Source organism: Salmo trutta, chromosome 28, assembly GCF_901001165.1.
Source record: "Salmo trutta chromosome 28, fSalTru1.1, whole genome shotgun sequence".
NCBI classification, from domain to species: Eukaryota; Metazoa; Chordata; class Actinopteri; order Salmoniformes; family Salmonidae; genus Salmo; species Salmo trutta.
The window spans coordinates 6,388,611-6,411,062 of NC_042984.1; the positions used below are offsets into that span (position 1 = coordinate 6,388,611).

The window sequence follows — 22,452 nt, forward strand, 5'->3', positions numbered from 1 at the left end:
GTAGAGCTGGACAGGTCATGGACAGGTCACCCCGGACAGGTGGAAGTCTGGCAAAATCCCACTATCAGTATAGAGAGGAAGTCTGGTCGTGCACCTGGTAACCCGACTAGATGGTGGAAGTCTGGACCGTGGATGAGATAGGACTCTGGAGTGGTAGGAGAAGGGATGGGATGGGCTTCTGGAGTGGTAGGAGAAGGGATGGGATGGGCTTCTGGAGTGGTGGGAGAAGGGATGGACCTCTGGGGTGGTAAGAGAAGGGATGGGCCTCTGGAGTGGTAGGAGAAGGGAAGGGATGGGTCTCTGGAGTGGTAGGAGAAGGGATGGGCCTCTGGGGTGGTAGGAGAAGGGATGGGATGGACCTCTGGAGTGGTAGGAGAAGGGATGGGATGGGCCTCTGGGGTGGTAGGAGAAGGGATGGACCTCTGGAGTGGTAGGAGAAGGGATGGGATGGACCTCTGGAGTGGTAGGAGAAGGGATGGACCTCTGGAGTGGTAGGAGAAGGGATGGACCTCTGGAGTGGTAGGAGAAGGGATGGGCCTCTGGAGTGGTAGGAGAAGGGATGGGACTCTGGAGTGGTAGGAGAAGGGATGGGCCTCTGGAGTGGTAGGAGAAGGGATGGGACTCTGGAGTGGTAGGAGAAGGGATGGGCCTCTGGAGTGGTAGGAGAAGGGATGGACCTCTGGAGTGGTAGGAGAAGGGATGGGCCTCTGGAGTGGTGGGAGAAGGGATGGGCCTCTGGAGTGGTAGGAGAAGGCGTCACTCGATGACGATCCAGAAGAAGGTACAACACTTTATCTTTCTCCTCCCACAGAATGATGCATTCTTAATGATGTTGAGAGGTTTCTGGTTGGACTCTGAAACAAAGGAGAAGAAACATTACTGGTAAAAAAAACATTAAAATTTAAACATTACAAAGCTACATCAACATCAACAGGCTTCTAAGAAATCAAAGAGAAGGATTCTCCTACAAAGCAGGGTCAAAATACAGCTTTCTCATTTTCTGTGTGTAATTATAAAATGTAGAACAAGGCATTCTAACATTCAAATTCAAACACTGCATTTTAAAACTTTAAAACTCACATTTTTTAACACTGGCTGTGTTATTGTAGATCATGTATAACATATAAATAAACATGTTATTATGGCTGTCACAGTAGTAATCTGGTGTATGGGTTCATTTCACCCCTGTGTTTATAATTAGGCCACAGACCACGGTCTTCATGTACAGTCACACATATATACAGCCATTTCTTCATTTGTCACATAATGTGACATCTGCGTTTTCTAAAGCTTGTTTTTCCAGAACAGCCAGCCCTGCCGGGGAGAAGCTAAAAGCACGGAGGATGCAGCCCACCATATGTCTTCAGAGGGAAAATGCATAGTGTTAAGAGAATGCATCAGCTGTGGTCATATAAGTGAATTCATGATTTACAGTAATGTGAAATTAAGCAGAAATGATAAGGGTATCTGTAAAAGTATGAAATATAGAGAGATTACTGAGTCACTGCAAAGACAGGAGCATCTATCCACGGGAGTTTTGTGGATTCAAACTAGGCTATTTGGAAATGTCAGGCCACACTATCTAGTATCACAGAATCAGTAAGCAAATGTTTATGTACTATAAATACGAACTGTGTCATTCTGGGTTATTAAAGCTAATACTATTTAAGTGGGCCAAGAAGTAGTGAAACATGAAACATGGGGCTGTAATGTTAGTCTTGGAGGAGTAGCTGTAATGAAACATGGTGTTGTAATGTTAGTCTAGAGGGAGTAGCTGTAATGAAACATAGTGTTGTAATGTTAGTCTAGAGGGAGTAGCTGTAATGAAACATGGTGTTGTAATGTTAGTCTAGGAGGAGTAGCTGTAATGTTAGTCTAGGAGGAGTAGCTGTAATGTTAGTCTAGAGAGAGTAGCTGTAATGAAACATGGTGTTGTAATGTTAGTCTAGAGGGAGTAGCTGTAATGTTAGTCTAGAGGGAGTAGCTGTAATGAAACATGGTGTTGTAATGTTAGTCTAGAGGGAGTAGCTGTAATGTTAGTCTAGAGGGAGTAGCTGTAATGAAACATGGTGTTGTAATGTTAGTCTAGAGGGAGTAGCTGTAATGAAACATGGTGTTGTAATGTTAGTCTAGGAGGAGTAGCTGTAATGAAACATGGTGTTGTAATGTTAGTCTAGAGGGAGTAGCTGTAATGAAACATGGTGTTGTAATGTTAGTCTAGAGGGAGTAGCTGTAATGAAACATGGTGTTGTAATGTTAGTCTAGAGGGAGTAGCTGTAATGAAACATGGTGTTGTAATGTTAGTCTAGAGGGAGTAGCTGTAATGAAACATGGTGTTGTAATGTTAGTCTAGGAGGAGTAGCTGTAATGAAACATAGTGTTGTAATGTTAGTCTAGAGGGAGTAGCTGTAATGAAACATGGTGTTGTAATGTTAGTCTAGAGGGAGTAGCTGTAATGAAACATGGTGTTGTAATGTTAGTCTAGGAGGAGTAGCTGTAATGAAACATGGTGTTGTAATGTTAGTCTTGGAGGAGTAGCTGTAATGAAACATGGTGTTGTAATGTTAGTCTTGGAGGAGTAGCTGTAATGAAACATGGTGTTGTAATGTTAGTCTAGAGGGAGTAGCTGTAATGTTAGTCTAGGGGGAGTAGCTGTAATGTTAGTCTAGAGGGAGTAGCTGTAATGAAACATGGTGTTGTAATGTTAGTCTAGGAGGAGTAGCTGTAATGAAACATGGTGTTGTAATGTTAGTCTTGGAGGAGTAGCTGTAATGAAACATGGTGTTGTAATGTTAGTCTTGGAGGAGTAGCTGTAATGAAACATGGTGTTGTAATGTTAGTCTAGAGGGAGTAGCTGTAATGTTAGTCTAGGGGGAGTAGCTGTAATGTTAGTCTTGGAGGAGTAGCTGTAATGAAACATGGTGTTGTAATGTTAGTCTAGAGGGAGTAGCTGTAATGTTAGTCTAGAGGGAGTAGCTGTAATGAAACATGGTGTTGTAATGTTAGTCTAGGAGGAGTAGCTGTAATGAAACATGGTGTTGTAATGTTAGTCTTGGAGGAGTAGCTGTAATGAAACATGGTGTTGTAATGTTAGTCTTGGAGGAGTAGCTGTAATGAAACATGGTGTTGTAATGTTAGTCTAGAGGGAGTAGCTGTAATGTTAGTCTAGAGGGAGTAGCTGTAATGAAACATGGTGTTGTAATGTTAGTCTAGGAGGAGTAGCTGTAATGAAACATGGTGTTGTAATGTTAGTCTAGAGGGAGTAGCTGTAATGAAACATGGTGTTGTAATGTTAGTCTAGGAGGAGTAGCTGTAATGAAACATGGTGTTGTAATGTTAGTCTAGAGGGAGTAGCTGTAATGTTAGTCTAGGAGGAGTAGCTGTAATGAAACATGGTGTTGTAATGTTAGTCTAGAGGGAGTAGCTGTAATGAAACATGGTGCTGTAATGTTAGTCTAGAGGGAGTAGCTGTAATGTTAGTCTAGGGGGAGTAGCTGTAATGTTAGTCTGGGGGGTAGCTGTAATGAAACATGGTGTTGTAATGTTAGTCTTGGAGGAGTAGCTGTAATGAAACATGGTGTTGTAATGTTAGTCTAGAGGGAGTAGCTGTAATGTTAGTCTAGAGGGAGTAGCTGTAATGAAACATGGTGTTGTAATGTTAGTCTAGGAGGAGTAGCTGTAATGTTAGTCTAGAGGGAGTAGCTGTAATGTTAGTCTAGGAGGAGTAGCTGTAATGAAACATGGTGTTGTAATGTTAGTCTAGGGGGAGTAGCTGTAATGAAACATGGTGTTGTAATGTTAGTCTAGAGGGAGTAGCTGTAATGTTAGTCTAGAGGGAGTAGCTGTAATGAAACATAGTGTTGTAATGTTAGTCTAGAGGGAGTAGCTGTAATGAAACATAGTGTTGTAATGTTAGTCTAGAGGGAGTAGCTGTAATGAAACATGGTGTTGTAATGTTAGTCTAGGAGGAGTAGCTGTAATGAAACATGGTGTTGTAATGTTAGTCTAGAGGGAGTAGCTGTAATGAAACATGGTGTTGTAATGTTAGTCTAGGAGGAGTAGCTGTAATGAAACATGGTGTTGTAATGTTAGTCTAGAGGGAGTAGCTGTAATGTTAGTCTAGGAGGAGTAGCTGTAATGAAACATGGTGTTGTAATGTTAGTCTAGAGGGAGTAGCTGTAATGAAACATGGTGCTGTAATGTTAGTCTAGAGGGAGTAGCTGTAATGTTAGTCTAGGGGGAGTAGCTGTAATGTTAGTCTAGGGGGTTAGCTGTAATGAAACATGGTGTTGCAATGTTAGTCTAGGAAGAGTAGCTGTAATGCTAGTCTTGGGGGAGTAGCTGTAATGAAACATGGTGTTGCAATGTTAGTCTAGGAGGAGTAGCTGTAATGAAACATGGTGTTGTAATGTTAGTCTAGAGGGAGTAGCTGTAATGAAACATGGTGTTGTAATGTTAGTCTAGGAGGAGTAGCTGTAATGAAACATGGTGTTGTAATGTTAGTCTAGAGGGAGTAGCTGTAATGAAACATGGTGTTGTAATGTTAGTCTAGAGGGAGTAGCTGTAATGAAACATGGTGTTGTAATGTTAGTCTAGAGGGAGTAGCTGTAATGAAACATGGTGTTGTAATGTTAGTCTAGGAGGAGTAGCTGTAATCTTAGTCTAGGAGGAGAATCTGTAATGTTAGTCTAGAGGGAGTAGCTGTAATGAAACATGGTGTTGTAATGTTAGTCTAGAGGGAGTAGCTGTAATGTTAGTCTAGGGGGAGTAGCTGTAATGTTAGTCTAGAGGGAGTAGCTGTAATGAAACATGGTGTTGCAATGTTAGTCTAGGAGGAGTAGCTGTAATGGTAGTATTGGGGGAGTAGCTGTAATGAAACATGGTGTTGCAATGTTAGTCTAGGAGGAGTAGCTGTAATGAAACATGGTGTTGTAATGTTAGTCTAGGAGGAGTAGCTGTAATGAAACATGGTGTTGTAATGTTAGTCTAGAGGGAGTAGCTGTAATGTTAGTCTAGAGGGAGTAGCTGTAATGAAACATGGTGTTGTAATGTTAGTCTAGGAGGAGTAGCTGTAATGTTAGTCTAGAGGGAGTAGCTGTAATGAAACATGGTGTTGTAATGTTAGTCTAGAGGGAGTAGCTGTAATGTTAGTCTAGAGGGAGTAGCTGTAATGAAACATGGTGTTGTAATGTTAGTCTAGGAGGAGTAGCTGTAATGAAACATGGTGTTGTAATGTTAGTCTAGGAGGAGTAGCTGTAATGTTAGTCTAGGGGGAGTAGCTGTAATGTTAGTCTAGAGGGAGTAGCTGTAATGAAACATGGTGTTGTAATGTTAGTCTAGAAGGAGTAGCTGTAATGAAACATGGTGTTGTAATGTTAGTCTAGGAGGAGTAGCTGTAATGGTAGTATTGGGGGAGTAGCTGTAATGAAACATGGTGTTGCAATGTTAGTCTAGGAGGAGTAGCTGTAATGAAACATGGTGTTGTAATGTTAGTCTAGGAGGAGTAGCTGTAATGAAACATGGTGTTGTAATGTTAGTCTAGAGGGAGTAGCTGTAATGTTAGTCTAGAGGGAGTAGCTGTAATGAAACATGGTGTTGTAATGTTAGTCTAGGAGGAGTAGCTGTAATGTTAGTCTAGAGGGAGTAGCTGTAATGAAACATGGTGTTGTAATGTTAGTCTAGAGGGAGTAGCTGTAATGTTAGTCTAGAGGGAGTAGCTGTAATGAAACATGGTGTTGTAATGTTAGTCTAGGAGGAGTAGCTGTAATGAAACATGGTGTTGTAATGTTAGTCTAGGAGGAGTAGCTGTAATGTTAGTCTAGGGGGAGTAGCTGTAATGTTAGTCTAGAGGGAGTAGCTGTAATGAAACATGGTGTTGTAATGTTAGTCTAGAAGGAGTAGCTGTAATGTTAGTCTAGGAGGAGTAGCTGTAATGTTAGTCTAGGGGGAGTAGCTGTAATGAAACATGGTGTTGTAATGTTAGTCTAGGAGGAGTAGCTGGAATGTTAGTCTAGAGGGAGTAGCTGTAATGAAACATGGTGTTGTAATGTTAGTCTAGAGGGAGTAGCTGTAATGTTAGTCTAGAGGGAGTAGCTGTAATGTTAGTCTAGGGGGAGTAGCTGTAATGTTAGTCTAGGGGGAGTAGCTGTAATGAAACATGGTGTTGTAATGTTAGTCTAGGGGGAGTAGCTGTAATGTTAGTCTAGAGGGAGTAGCTGTAATGAAACATGGTGTTGTAATGTTAGTCTAGGAGGAGTAGCTGTAATGAAACATGGTGTTGTAATGTTAGTCTAGAGGGAGTAGCTGTAATGAAACATGGTGTTGTAATGTTAGTCTAGAGGGAGTAGCTGTAATGAAACATGGTGTTGTAATGTTAGTCTAGGGGGAGTAGCTGTAATGTTAGTCTAGAGGGAGTAGCTGTAATGAAACATGGTGTTGTAATGTTAGTCTAGAGGGAGTAGCTGTAATGAAACATAGTGTTGTAATGTTAGTCTAGGAGGAGTAGCTGTAATGAAACATGGTGTTGTAATGTTAGTCTAGGAGGAGTAGCTGTAATGAAACATGGTGTTGTAATGTTAGTCTAGGGGGAGTAGCTGTAATGAAACATGGTGTTGTAATGTTAGTCTAGGAGGAGTAGCTGTAATGAAACATGGTGTTGTAATGTTAGTCTAGGAGGAGTAGCTGTAATGAAACATGGTGTTGTAATGTTAGTCTAGGGGGAGTAGCTGTAATGAAACATGGTGTTGTAATGTTAGTCTAGAGGGAGTAGCTGTAATGTTAGTCTAGGAGGAGTAGCTGTAATGAAACATGGTGTTGTAATGTTAGTCACTCTAGAGGGAGTAGCTGTAATGAAACATGGTGTTGTAATGTTAGTCTAGAGGGAGTAGCTGTAATGTTAGTCTAGAGGGAGTAGCTGTAATGTTAGTCTAGGGGGAGTAGCTGTAATGTTAGTCTAGGGGGAGTAGCTGTAATGAAACATGGTGTTGTAATGTTAGTCTAGGGGGAGTAGCTGTAATGTTAGTCTAGAGGGAGTAGCTGTAATGAAACATAGTGTTGTAATGTTAGTCTAGGAGGAGTAGCTGTAATGAAACATGGTGTTGTAATGTTAGTCTAGAGGGAGTAGCTGTAATGAAACATGGTGTTGTAATGTTAGTCTAGAGGGAGTAGCTGTAATGAAACATGGTGTTGTAATGTTAGTCTAGGGGGAGTAGCTGTAATGTTAGTCTAGAGGGAGTAGCTGTAATGAAACATGGTGTTGTAATGTTAGTCTAGAGGGAGTAGCTGTAATGAAACATAGTGTTGTAATGTTAGTCTAGGAGGAGTAGCTGTAATGAAACATGGTGTTGTAATGTTAGTCTAGGAGGAGTAGCTGTAATGAAACATGGTGTTGTAATGTTAGTCTAGGAGGAGTAGCTGTAATGAAACATGGTGTTGTAATGTTAGTCTAGGAGGAGTAGCTGTAATGAAACATAGTGTTGTAATGTTAGTCTAGGGGGAGTAGCTGTAATGAAACATGGTGTTGTAATGTTAGTCTAGGGGGAGTAGCTGTAATGAAACATGGTGTTGTAATGTTAGTCTAGAGGGAGTAGCTGTAATGAAACATGGTGTTGTAATGTTAGTCTAGGGGGAGTAGCTGTAATGAAACATGGTGTTGTAATGTTAGTCTAGAGGGAGTAGCTGTAATGAAACATGGTGTTGTAATGTTAGTCTAGAGGGAGTAGCTGTAATGAAACATGGTGTTGTAATGTTAGTCTAGGAGGAGTAGCTGTAATCTTAGTCTAGGAGGAGTATCTGTAATGTTAGTCTAGAGGGAGTAGCTGTAATGAAACATGGTGTTGTAATGTTAGTCTAGGAGGAGTAGCTGTAATGAAACATGGTGTTGTAATGTTAGTCTAGAGGGAGTAGCTGTAATGTTAGTCTAGAGGGAGTAGCTGTAATGAAACATGGTGTTGTAATGTTAGTCTAGGAGGAGTAGCTGTAATGTTAGTCTAGAGGGAGTAGCTGTAATGAAACATGGTGTTGTAATGTTAGTCTAGAGGGAGTAGCTGTAATGTTAGTCTAGAGGGAGTAGCTGTAATGAAACATGGTGTTGTAATGTTAGTCTAGGAGGAGTAGCTGTAATGAAACATGGTGTTGTAATGTTAGTCTAGGAGGAGTAGCTGTAATGTTAGTCTAGGGGGAGTAGCTGTAATGTTAGTCTAGAGGGAGTAGCTGTAATGAAACATGGTGTTGTAATGTTAGTCTAGAAGGAGTAGCTGTAATGAAACATGGTGTTGTAATGTTAGTCTAGGAGGAGTAGCTGTAATGGTAGTATTGGGGGAGTAGCTGTAATGAAACATGGTGTTGCAATGTTAGTCTAGGAGGAGTAGCTGTAATGAAACATGGTGTTGTAATGTTAGTCTAGGAGGAGTAGCTGTAATGAAACATGGTGTTGTAATGTTAGTCTAGAGGGAGTAGCTGTAATGTTAGTCTAGAGGGAGTAGCTGTAATGAAACATGGTGTTGTAATGTTAGTCTAGGAGGAGTAGCTGTAATGTTAGTCTAGAGGGAGTAGCTGTAATGAAACATGGTGTTGTAATGTTAGTCTAGAGGGAGTAGCTGTAATGTTAGTCTAGAGGGAGTAGCTGTAATGAAACATGGTGTTGTAATGTTAGTCTAGGAGGAGTAGCTGTAATGAAACATGGTGTTGTAATGTTAGTCTAGGAGGAGTAGCTGTAATGTTAGTCTAGGGGGAGTAGCTGTAATGTTAGTCTAGAGGGAGTAGCTGTAATGAAACATGGTGTTGTAATGTTAGTCTAGAAGGAGTAGCTGTAATGTTAGTCTAGGAGGAGTAGCTGTAATGTTAGTCTAGGGGGAGTAGCTGTAATGAAACATGGTGTTGTAATGTTAGTCTAGGAGGAGTAGCTGGAATGTTAGTCTAGAGGGAGTAGCTGTAATGAAACATGGTGTTGTAATGTTAGTCTAGAGGGAGTAGCTGTAATGTTAGTCTAGAGGGAGTAGCTGTAATGTTAGTCTAGGGGGAGTAGCTGTAATGTTAGTCTAGGGGGAGTAGCTGTAATGAAACATGGTGTTGTAATGTTAGTCTAGGGGGAGTAGCTGTAATGTTAGTCTAGAGGGAGTAGCTGTAATGAAACATGGTGTTGTAATGTTAGTCTAGGAGGAGTAGCTGTAATGAAACATGGTGTTGTAATGTTAGTCTAGAGGGAGTAGCTGTAATGAAACATGGTGTTGTAATGTTAGTCTAGAGGGAGTAGCTGTAATGAAACATGGTGTTGTAATGTTAGTCTAGGGGGAGTAGCTGTAATGTTAGTCTAGAGGGAGTAGCTGTAATGAAACATGGTGTTGTAATGTTAGTCTAGAGGGAGTAGCTGTAATGAAACATAGTGTTGTAATGTTAGTCTAGGAGGAGTAGCTGTAATGAAACATGGTGTTGTAATGTTAGTCTAGGAGGAGTAGCTGTAATGAAACATGGTGTTGTAATGTTAGTCTAGGGGGAGTAGCTGTAATGAAACATGGTGTTGTAATGTTAGTCTAGGAGGAGTAGCTGTAATGAAACATGGTGTTGTAATGTTAGTCTAGGAGGAGTAGCTGTAATGAAACATGGTGTTGTAATGTTAGTCTAGGGGGAGTAGCTGTAATGAAACATGGTGTTGTAATGTTAGTCTAGAGGGAGTAGCTGTAATGTTAGTCTAGGAGGAGTAGCTGTAATGAAACATGGTGTTGTAATGTTAGTCACTCTAGAGGGAGTAGCTGTAATGAAACATGGTGTTGTAATGTTAGTCTAGAGGGAGTAGCTGTAATGTTAGTCTAGAGGGAGTAGCTGTAATGTTAGTCTAGGGGGAGTAGCTGTAATGTTAGTCTAGGGGGAGTAGCTGTAATGAAACATGGTGTTGTAATGTTAGTCTAGGGGGAGTAGCTGTAATGTTAGTCTAGAGGGAGTAGCTGTAATGAAACATAGTGTTGTAATGTTAGTCTAGGAGGAGTAGCTGTAATGAAACATGGTGTTGTAATGTTAGTCTAGAGGGAGTAGCTGTAATGAAACATGGTGTTGTAATGTTAGTCTAGAGGGAGTAGCTGTAATGAAACATGGTGTTGTAATGTTAGTCTAGGGGGAGTAGCTGTAATGTTAGTCTAGAGGGAGTAGCTGTAATGAAACATGGTGTTGTAATGTTAGTCTAGAGGGAGTAGCTGTAATGAAACATAGTGTTGTAATGTTAGTCTAGGAGGAGTAGCTGTAATGAAACATGGTGTTGTAATGTTAGTCTAGGAGGAGTAGCTGTAATGAAACATGGTGTTGTAATGTTAGTCTAGGAGGAGTAGCTGTAATGAAACATGGTGTTGTAATGTTAGTCTAGGAGGAGTAGCTGTAATGAAACATAGTGTTGTAATGTTAGTCTAGGGGGAGTAGCTGTAATGAAACATGGTGTTGTAATGTTAGTCTAGGGGGAGTAGCTGTAATGAAACATGGTGTTGTAATGTTAGTCTAGAGGGAGTAGCTGTAATGAAACATGGTGTTGTAATGTTAGTCTAGGGGGAGTAGCTGTAATGAAACATGGTGTTGTAATGTTAGTCTAGAGGGAGTAGCTGTAATGAAACATGGTGTTGTAATGTTAGTCTAGAGGGAGTAGCTGTAATGAAACATGGTGTTGTAATGTTAGTCTAGGAGGAGTAGCTGTAATCTTAGTCTAGGAGGAGTATCTGTAATGTTAGTCTAGAGGGAGTAGCTGTAATGAAACATGGTGTTGTAATGTTAGTCTAGGAGGAGTAGCTGTAATGAAACATGGTGTTGTAATGTTAGTCTAGAGGGAGTAGCTGTAATGTTAGTCTAGAGGGAGTAGCTGTAATGAAACATGGTGTTGTAATGTTAGTCTAGGAGGAGTAGCTGTAATGTTAGTCTAGAGGGAGTAGCTGTAATGAAACATGGTGTTGTAATGTTAGTCTAGAGGGAGTAGCTGTAATGTTAGTCTAGAGGGAGTAGCTGTAATGAAACATGGTGTTGTAATGTTAGTCTAGGGGGAGTAGCTGTAATGAAACATGGTGTTGTAATGTTAGTCTAGGAGGAGTAGCTGTAATGTTAGTCTAGGGGGAGTAGCTGTAATGTTAGTCTAGAGGGAGTAGCTGTAATGAAACATGGTGTTGTAATGTTAGTCTAGAAGGAGTAGCTGTAATGTTAGTCTAGGAGGAGTAGCTGTAATGTTAGTCTAGGGGGAGTAGCTGTAATGAAACATGGTGTTGTAATGTTAGTCTAGGAGGAGTAGCTGGAATGTTAGTCTAGAGGGAGTAGCTGTAATGAAACATGGTGTTGTAATGTTAGTCTAGAGGGAGTAGCTGTAATGTTAGTCTAGAGGGAGTAGCTGTAATGTTAGTCTAGGGGGAGTAGCTGTAATGTTAGTCTAGGGGGAGTAGCTGTAATGAAACATGGTGTTGTAATGTTAGTCTAGGGGGAGTAGCTGTAATGTTAGTCTAGAGGGAGTAGCTGTAATGAAACATAGTGTTGTAATGTTAGTCTAGGAGGAGTAGCTGTAATGAAACATGGTGTTGTAATGTTAGTCTAGAGGGAGTAGCTGTAATGAAACATGGTGTTGTAATGTTAGTCTAGAGGGAGTAGCTGTAATGAAACATGGTGTTGTAATGTTAGTCTAGGGGGAGTAGCTGTAATGTTAGTCTAGAGGGAGTAGCTGTAATGAAACATGGTGTTGTAATGTTAGTCTAGAGGGAGTAGCTGTAATGAAACATAGTGTTGTAATGTTAGTCTAGGAGGAGTAGCTGTAATGAAACATGGTGTTGTAATGTTAGTCTAGGAGGAGTAGCTGTAATGAAACATGGTGTTGTAATGTTAGTCTAGGGGGAGTAGCTGTAATGAAACATGGTGTTGTAATGTTAGTCTAGGAGGAGTAGCTGTAATGAAACATGGTGTTGTAATGTTAGTCTAGGAGGAGTAGCTGTAATGAAACATGGTGTTGTAATGTTAGTCTAGGGGGAGTAGCTGTAAGAAAACATGGTGTTGTAATGTTAGTCTAGAGGGAGTAGCTGTAATGTTAGTCTAGGAGGAGTAGCTGTAATGAAACATGGTGTTGTAATGTTAGTCTAGAGGGAGTAGCTGTAATGAAACATGGTGTTGTAATGTTAGTCTAGAGGGAGTAGCTGTAATGTTAGTCTAGAGGGAGTAGCTGTAATGTTAGTCTAGGGGGAGTAGCTGTAATGTTAGTCTAGGGGGAGTAGCTGTAATGAAACATGGTGTTGTAATGTTAGTCTAGGGGGAGTAGCTGTAATGTTAGTCTAGAGGGAGTAGCTGTAATGAAACATAGTGTTGTAATGTTAGTCTAGGAGGAGTAGCTGTAATGAAACATGGTGTTGTAATGTTAGTCTAGAGGGAGTAGCTGTAATGAAACATGGTGTTGTAATGTTAGTCTAGAGGGAGTAGCTGTAATGAAACATGGTGTTGTAATGTTAGTCTAGGGGGAGTAGCTGTAATGTTAGTCTAGAGGGAGTAGCTGTAATGAAACATGGTGTTGTAATGTTAGTCTAGAGGGAGTAGCTGTAATGAAACATAGTGTTGTAATGTTAGTCTAGGAGGAGTAGCTGTAATGAAACATGGTGTTGTAATGTTAGTCTAGGAGGAGTAGCTGTAATGAAACATGGTGTTGTAATGTTAGTCTAGGAGGAGTAGCTGTAATGAAACATGGTGTTGTAATGTTAGTCTAGGAGGAGTAGCTGTAATGAAACATAGTGTTGTAATGTTAGTCTAGGGGGAGTAGCTGTAATGAAACATGGTGTTGTAATGTTAGTCTAGGGGGAGTAGCTGTAATGAAACATGGTGTTGTAATGTTAGTCTAGAGGGAGTAGCTGTATTGAAACATGGTGTTGTAATGTTAGTCTAGGGGGAGTAGCTGTAATGAAACATGGTGTTGTAATGTTAGTCTAGAGGGAGTAGCTGTAATGAAACATGGTGTTGTAATGTTAGTCTAGAGGGAGTAGCTGTAATGAAACATGGTGTTGTAATGTTAGTCTAGAGGGAGTAGCTGTAATGAAACATGGTGTTGTAATGTTAGTCTAGAGGGAGTAGCTGTAATGAAACATGGTGTTGTAATGTTAGTCTAGGAGGAGCAGTGTTGTCAAAGCCCTTTCTTTCTCTCTAGCCCTCTGAGGGTGTATGTGTGTGCTTGTGTGTGTGTGTGGGTTTGTGTGTGTGCAGAACCGTGAGGCCTGTTCTGATGTTTACTGTCAACTCCACACACCATCACACACACTGTCACAGTGATGGAACACACACAGCATCACGAGAACGAAAACAACCATCCGCACAGGCTGTTGCTACTTGTTCACACCTGCAGATGCAATTCTTCCACGTCATAAGTGGTGACGAACAAAAAGTTAGTTGCACTGACTTAGCAGATTCTTTTCCAGCTCGTCACCTATGGCCGCCACGCGTTCACATCACGGACGAATCACCGACTGCGGGTGTATCTCAGTGGGCAAAGGGCTCTCGTCGAAAGTAGTACCTGTACAGGGACTATGGTGTCATTGGTGACGCTATCTGACTTTTGCCCCTGAGGTCTTTGTGTCAGTACAACCTTCCACGGGATAATGTTAAAAACAATTAACGTTGTCTTTCTTAGCTGTGATGTCTTACTGTAGTCTAAAGGAGGAGCACGCCCCTAGAGACATTATCCTATCAGCATCAATAGGTTTACAGCCTGTAAAAAACAGAGGCTTCCTCAGAAAACGACACTCTACGCTCTTATAAATAACATTTTTAAAAAGTGCTTTCTAGATCCTAAAAGGGTTCTTCGGCTGTCCCGATAGGACAGGGATCATCGAGGGTTCTTCGTCTGTCCCGATAGGACAGGGATCATCGACTAAATTCAGCCGCGGGAAGATTTTTTCTTGGGTGAATGGTCAGGGGGCGGGAACATAATTACAAATCATTTGTAGACTGCAAATTGACCGAAGCCCAATCCAGATATAACGTTTGACTAAAACATAACAATTTCAAACCTTGCTTACATTTGTTTGCAATCACATACACTGAGTGTACAAAACGTTGAGTTGCACCTCCCCCTTTTGCCCTCAGAACAGCCTCAATTCGTCGGGGCATGGACTCTACAAGGTGTCAAAAGCGTTCCACAGGGAAGCTGGCCCATGTTGACTCCAATGCTTCCCACAGTTGTGTCAAGTTGGTTGGATGTCATTTGGGTGGTGGGACCATTCTTGATACACAAGGGAAACTGTTGAGCGTGAAAAACCCAGCAGCGTTGCAGTTCTTGACACAAACCGGTGCCTCTGGCACCAACTACCATACCCTGCTCAAATGCACTTACATCTTTTGTCTTTACCATTCACCCTCTGAATGGCACACATACACAATCCATTTGTCAAAAATCCTTCTTTAACCTGTCTCCTCCCCTTCATCTACACTGATTGAAGTGAATTTAACAAGTGACATCAATAAGGGATCATAGCTTTCACCTGGATTCACCTGGTTAGTTTATGTCATGGAAAGAGAGTGTTTTGTACACTCAGTTTCTATCTCTCTTTTATGTGTGGATATACATTGGAACACATTTCCTAAATTGAAATCACTTGAAGTTGATTTGCTGGTGTTTTTACAGTCTTTTATGTCCAACACATCCAACACAACACCTAACCCCAAACCCCTATCCCTAGCTCCTAATCCTATCTCCTACACCCTAACCCCAAACCCCTATCCCTAGCTCCTAATCCTATCTCCTACACCCTAACCCTAAACGTAATTATAACCCTAACACTCATTCTGGTCCCCACAAGTGTAGTTAAACACGTCCACACACAAAACACACACACACACACACACACACACACACACACACAAATGTTGTTCAGAAAACTTGGCGGGCCAAATAAAATCACCCGTCGGCAAAAATGACGGGCCGCCAGTTGGAGAACCCTGCTGTAGGAGAACACGTTAAGGAACCCTTTTTGGTTCCAGGTAGAACCCTTTTGAGTTCCATGTAGAACCCCTTCTCACAGAGGCTTCTACATGGAACCCAAAAGAGTTCTACCTAGTTCAATAAAGGTTAAATAAAAAAGGGTTCTACCTGGAACCTAAAAGGGTTCTCCTACAGCAGGGGTTATCAAACCTTTTGTCCTGTGACCCCATTTTGATATAAAAAAATTGTGACCCCACCATGTAAAAAAAAGTTTTTTTTGACTGATTTGTAATAATATTTAAATCTGAAGGAAGTATGGTTCGAAATGCATCAGAAAGGTATTGGGAAATAAGTTCAGGAAAACATCAATAATTGTGTATGATTTATGTGTTCGTGAGAGTCTTATCTTTCAGGCACCGCATCTCAGTGCAAGGGGCGTCACTACAGTCCCTGGTTTGAATCCAGGCTGTATCACATCCGGCCGTGATTGGGAGTCCCATAGGGTGGGGCACAACTGGCCCAACCCTTGTTTCTAAGAGTGTTAACACCACTGAATTTAAAATGGATGAAATTGTGATTGTGTGTCACAGGCTTCAACACAATACCCCATAATGTCAAAGTGGAATTATGTTTTTATTTTTATTTATTTTTTACAAATAAATTACAATAAAAGCTGAAATGTCTTGAGTCAATAAGTATTCAACTCCTTTGTTATTGCAAGCCTAAATAAGTTCAAGACTAAAAATGTGCTTAACAAGTCACATAATAAATTGCATGGACTCACTCTATGTGCCATTACAGTGTCTAACATGATTTTTGAATGACTACCTCATCTCTGTACACTACACATCTGTAAGGTCCCTCAGTCGAGCAGTGAATTTCAAAAACAGATTCAAACACAAAGAACAGGGAGGTTTTCCAATGCCTTGCAGACGGCGCCTATTGGTAGATGGGTAAAAATAAAACAAGTAGACATTGAATATCCATTTGAGCGTAATGAAGTTATTCATTACACTTTGGATGGTGTATCAATACACCCAGTCACTACAAAGATACAGGAATCCTTCCTAACTCAGTTGCCGGAGAGGAAGGAAACTACTCAGGGATTTCACCATGAGGTCAATGGTGACTTTAAAACAGTTAAAGAGTTTAATGGCTCTGATAGGAGAAAACTGAGGATGGATCAACAACATTGTAGTCACTCCACAATACTAACCTAACTGACAGAGTGAAAACTAGGAAGCCTGTACAGAATTAAACATATTTCGAAACATGCATCCTGTTTGAATCAAGACACTAATGTCACGACTTCCGCCGAAGTCGGCTCCTCTCCTTGTTCGTTCGGCGGTCAACGTCACCGGCTTTCTAGCCATCGCCGCTCCATTTTTCATGTATCCATTTGTTTTGTCTTGTTCCCTGCACACCTGGTTTTCATTCCCCAATCAATCTACATGTATTTATTCCTCTGTTCCCCATCATGTCTTTGTGAAAGATTGTTTGTGTTACATGTTTATTGTTGACGCGCCAGACTGGCTTGTTTTTTTTCGTGTTATTGTCACGAAGATGTTTATTGTTAAACGTAATTCTTGTGACTGTTTTGCGCGTTTTGCACTTTTGCCTCAATAAAGTGTGCGCCTGTTCACAAATCTCTGCTCTCCTGCACCTGACCAGTACGCACACACCTTGACAACTAAACTAATAGTGCAGAAAATGTGTTGTATAGCAAATCCAATACAACACGTTATATATTATATACTGTATATTATACACATTATATACATTACATATTTTCAAGCATAGAATTTTCGAAATAATTATGGGAAAATGTTGCACAATCCAGGTGTGTAAAGCTCTTAAAGAATTACCCAGAAACACTCACAGCTGTAATCCCTGCCAAAGGTGATTTTAACATGTATTGAATACTTATCTAATCAAGATATATTAGTGTTTTCTTTTTCATAAAACATTTTACAAATCCACTTTGACGTTACAGAGTATTTTGTGTAGATCAAACAAAAAGACAATTTCATCCATTTTAGTCCCACTGTGTAACGCAACAAACACTTGGAAAAAGTCAAGGGGTGTGAATACTTTTTGAAAGCATTGTATAGAAGTAGCAATATCATTTAGTAAAAGATGGTTATTTCTCTACACACAACTTTTTACAGAACAGAATCTTCCATTTTTAATAAGATCAGGAGTACTGTAAAATTAAAAGTTAAAATAGTATTGAAACACTACCTCACTGTCCCAGCAAGGAGCTCCAAGCATTCATGTGAAAGAAATAAGAATTTGCCTTCAGGCCATGGCTAATTGAGAGCCATATGATCCTCCCATCGCATGACTATCTGTGTGTTTACTGCCAGAAGGAGAACTAAACAATAGTTGTTTATTGTTTTAACAACAACTCAGCTTGTTTGTCCATTGAGAGAGGTCTAAAAGTCAACTCTAAATGGTTTCACCTTCCCAATGTTTTTTAATTTTTTTAAATTCTTATTTTACAATGACGGTCTACCCCGGCCAAACACTCCCAGACGACGCTGGGCCATTAAACTTTTTTTTTTTATTTAACCAGGCAAGTCAGTTAAGAACAAACAGTTATTTACAATGACAGCCTACCGTGGAACAGTGAACACTGAACTACCTTGTTCAGGGGGAGAACGACAGATTTTTACCTTGTCAGCTCAGGGATTCAATCTAGCAACCTTTCGGTTACTGGCCCAATGCTCGAACCACTAGACTACCTGGCACCCCAACAGGAGTAGAGGTTTGAGAACCATAGGTAGAATGTAGAGGTGAATGTTAAAGTTCGATGCCCATAACACATTTATCTACCCTACTGTATATATATATATATAAATGGTCCCTCAGCTAGCCAGCTAGAACTGCCCTGTCCACCACCTTTACACCCCCATGTCAACCTCCTCTCCTCTCTCTGATCACACCTGACTCCTAATACAGTATGTTCCACTCCAATTATCTTCTTTTTGAACTTCTCCTGACCCCTGCTCTCTCAGTGACTCCTCTGCCATGCACAGACAGATTCTAGCATTCAGTGGATATGTTGTTTGTAACGAGAGGAGAGGTAAGTAGCCTAGCACTCATGCACTGGGAAGTATAAACGTCGTCATGACATATAGTCACGTTGTGATACAGACTCTACAGACTTAGTAGTATGCAGACATTATAAAACGTCTAGTGCTAAAGCAGAGCGGTGTGGTGAGAGCGAGTGGATGACATACCTTTAATAGTTAGTGTGGAGACGGGCTGCTCCTTCCTCTCCAGGTTCACTGTCTGCTTGGATGAGGGAAGTGGACTGATTTGGCTCGATCTCTCCCTCACACAAACACTCACTCACAGACTACAACGCGTCAGAGAGAGAGAGAGAGAGAGAGAGAGAGAGAGAGAGAGAGAGAAGGAGAGAGAGAGAGAGAGAGGAGAGGGGGAGAGAGAGAGGAGAGAGAGAAGGAGAAAGAGAAGAGAGACAGAGAGAGACAGAGAGAGACAGAGAGAGAGACAGTGAGAGAGAGAGAGAGAGAGAGAGCTAGAGAGAGAGAGAGAGAGAGAGAGAGAGAGAGAGAGAGAGAGAAAGAAAGAAACAGACGCTCCTGTGTCTCCTCCTCACCTGGCTCTTTGATCTCATCTTTCCCTGCCTGACCCACCCACCCCCACAACACACACACACACACTCCACTCCCCTCAGTTCTTGTCTTGTTCAGGTGTCCACGGCAGAGCAACAGCAGAATGGAAGAAAAAGCGAGAGCAGGACAGCGTGCTCCTCTCTCTTGTCCTCCTGCTTCTGATTCACAATGCACACACACACACACACACACACACACACACACACCACACACACACACACACACACACACACACACACACACACACACACACACACACACACACACACACACACACACACACACACACACACCAAACCACACCACACCACACACACACACACACACACACACACATGCTCTCACTCCGGCATGCGTTCAGGGCTCAGGGTAACTGCAGAGCAGCGCGGAGCAGTGAGGCAGTGAGGGTAGGGAAGGAGGCAGGCAGGCAGCACCCAGCCTCGTCTCCACTGGGTCTTAGTGCTCACATTCCTGTTCTGGCTGGATGGATGACTGGGTCCTTCTAGATGTTTCCCTATGTCTCTCTCTATCTGCCTGAATGTCCAAAACAAACTCCTAGCCCCTAGCCCCTACCCACTACCCACCGGGCACAGACGTCTATTCCACACCAGTGTGTGCCCAGTGGGTAGGCTCTTGTGTATATCTGAAAGGATGGGTGATTGATGACAGGAAACAATTCGGTCCAAATTCCACCTAGCCTATCAAAAGGCAAGGTTAATTAGTTTCCATATTACTTCAACCTATCGTTCAACCCTGTTTATACCTGGTGCTAACATGCAACCTTTGTCCCCTGGTCTTGTCCACATTCTAAGTGTGTCCACATTTTCAGACAGGCGTAGAAGATTAAAATACACATTGTGGATCAGATTGTGATCAGATCCTTCTGACCACCTCGGGATGTAGTCAGGCACGCATTGTGTCTGGTTATCAAACACCTGTAAACAGATCTGGATGGTCAAACCATCGACTTACGGCTTCAGTAATTGTCTTAAAGTAAATAAATTCACATTATTTTTGAAAAAATGTCTGTCACATAATTCGACCAGCTAATCACAATGCGGTCACAATGCGGACACAGAGGAAGGAAAAGAGACATTTTAATACAACGTGAAGACGTGACAAACCATGAGCAGATAGTGATTGGATCATATTGATCATATCATGAAAATCACATTTTAGTGCATGGTGTGAATAAGGCTATTGATACAGTAGACATGAGAGGGTAGAGGAGAGAGGCTATAGGGGTTGAATTGGGATTATTGTGTTTGGTTGAGTTCCAAATAGCACCCTCTTTCCTATGTAGTACACTACTGTTGACCAGGGACAAAAGACAATGAAGGGAATAGGGAGTCTTTTGGGACACAGTCTTTTTCTCTAGCCTTAGTAAAGGTCACCTCAGAGCAAAAACAAAATCACAAAAACAAAATCATCACTCTCAATGGCTCTAATTCTCTCTCTATTGCCTGACGGGCTTGTTGGCAAGATCTCTCCCTCTATTTCATGACAATCCCAGGAAAGCCCTCTGAAGAGCTCCCTGGTTCACTACAATCCCAGGAAAGCCCTCTGAAAATCTTCCTGGTTTATTACAATCCAAGGAAAGCCCTCTGAAAATCTCCCTGGTTCATTACAATCCCAGGAAAGCCCTCTAAAAATCTCCCTGGTTCATTACAATCACAGGAAAGCCATCTACATTTACATTACATTTAAGTCATTTAGCAGACGCTCTTATCCAGAGCGACTTACAGTAGTGGATTTCATGGATTTTTTTTTGTTTTTTTGTACTGGCCCCCCGTGGGAATCGAACCCACGACCCTAGTGTTGCACACACCATGCTCTACCAACTGAGCCACAGGGAAGGCCATCTGAAGATGGCCTCTACTTCATTACAATCCAAGGAAAGCCCTCTGAAAATCTCCCTGGTTCATTACAATCCTTCTCACGATAATTATTGATCTGATGAAGGGAGGATTATTGATCTGATGAAGGGAGGATTAGTGATCTGATGAAGGGAGGATTATTGATCTGATGGAGGGAGGATTATTGATCTGATGGAGGGAGGATTAGTGATCTGATGAAGGGAGGATTAGTGATCTGATGAAGGGAGGATTATTGATCTGATGGTGATGCCAAAATGACAACGGTTAATGGTAATGAGATGAGATTATCGTTGACTAAACCCAGTACATAGCACATAGTCTACAGACCATAGTAGTAGATCGACTACAGTACATATATTTGGCTCTTTAATTCATTATTTTATGCAGAACAATAAAAGTGAAAGTGAGATTAACATTTACTAAATCCCAGACTGCCGTACTGTATAGTACAGTTCAGTACAGTACAGTACTATACAGTTATTCTTTAAAAGTTCTTTCCTCACCATCTTAAATAAGCATTAAAAAAAATTAGAATCTGGATCAGATATAGCCCTTGGTTCACTCCAGACCTGACTGCCCTTGACCAGCACAAAAACATATTGTGGCGTACTGCATTAGCATCGAATAGCCCCCGTGATATGCAACTTCTCAGGGAAGTAAGAACCAGTATACAGTCAGTTAAGAAAGCCAAGGCTAGATTTTCAAACAGAAATTTGCATCCTGTAGCACAAACTCCAAAAGGTTCTGGGAGACTGTAAAGTCCATGGAGAATAAGAGCACCTCCTCCCAGCTGCCCACTGCACTGAGGATAGGAAACACTGTCACCACTAATAAATCTACAATAATTGAGAATTTCAATAAGCATTTTTTTATGGCTGGCCATTTTTTCCACCTGGCTACCCCTACTCCGATCAACAGCCTTGCGTCCTCCACAGCAACTTGCCCAAGGCTCCCTCATTTCACCTTCACCCAAATCCAGATAGCTGATGTTCTGAAAGAGCTACAAAATCTGGACCCCTACAAATCAGCTGGGCTAGACAATCTGGACCCTTTCTTTCTAAAATTATCTGCCGAAATTGTTACAACCCCTATTACTAGCCTGTTAAAACTCTCTTTCGTATCGTCTGAGATCCCCAAAGTTTGGAAAGCTGCCGCGGTCATCCCCCTCTTCAAAGGGGGAGACACTCTAGACCCAAACTGTTACAGACCTGTATCTATCCTACCCTGCCTTTCTAAGGTCTTCGAAAGCCAAGTTAACAAACAGATCACCAATAATTTTGAATCCCACCATACCTTCTCCGCTATGCAATCTGGTTTCAGAGCTGGTCATGGGTGCACCTCAGCCATGCTCAAGGTCCTAAACGATGTCATAACCGCCATCAATAAGAGACAATAATGTGCAGCTGTATTCATCGACCTGGCCAAAGCTTTTGACCTTGTCAATCACCACATTCTTATCGGCAGACTCAGCACCCTTGGTTTCTCAAATGACTGCCTCGCCTGATTCACCAACTACTTCTCAGACAGAGTTCAGTGTGTCAAATCGGAGGGCCTGTTGTCCGGCCCTCTGGCAGTCTCTATGGGGGTGTCACAGGGTTCAATTCTTGGGCCGCCTCTTTTCTCTGTATACATCAATGATATCGCTCTTGCTGCTGGTGATTCTCTGATCCACCTCTATGCAGATAACACCATTCTGTATACCTATGGCCCTTCTTTGGACACTGTGTTAACAAACCTCCAGACGAGCTTCAATGCCATACAACTCTCCTTCCGTGGCCTCCAACTGCGCTAAAATGCAAGTAAAACTAAATGCATGCTCTTCAACCAATCACTGCCCACACCTGCCCGCCCGTCCAGCTTCACTACTCTGGACGGTTCTGACTAAGAATATGTGGACAACTACAAATACCTAGGTGTCTGGTTAGACTGTAAACTCTCCTTACAGACTCACATTAAGCATCACCAATCCAAAATTAAATCTAGAATCGGCTTCCTATTTCGCAACAAAGCATCCTTCAGTCATGCT

General features: G+C 41.7%; 1 protein-coding gene across 1 annotated transcript in view; it reads right to left on the reverse strand.

Moving 5' to 3' along the window:
- Positions 1-22,452, reverse strand: part of LOC115166457 (amphoterin-induced protein 1-like) — a 51,924-nt gene that overhangs the window by 605 nt on the left and 28,867 nt on the right. The window contains exon 6 of the mRNA XM_029720357.1: positions 95-707. Within this exon, the coding sequence (XP_029576217.1) occupies positions 95-707 (613 nt within the window). The remainder of the gene's footprint in view (positions 1-94; positions 708-22,452) is intronic.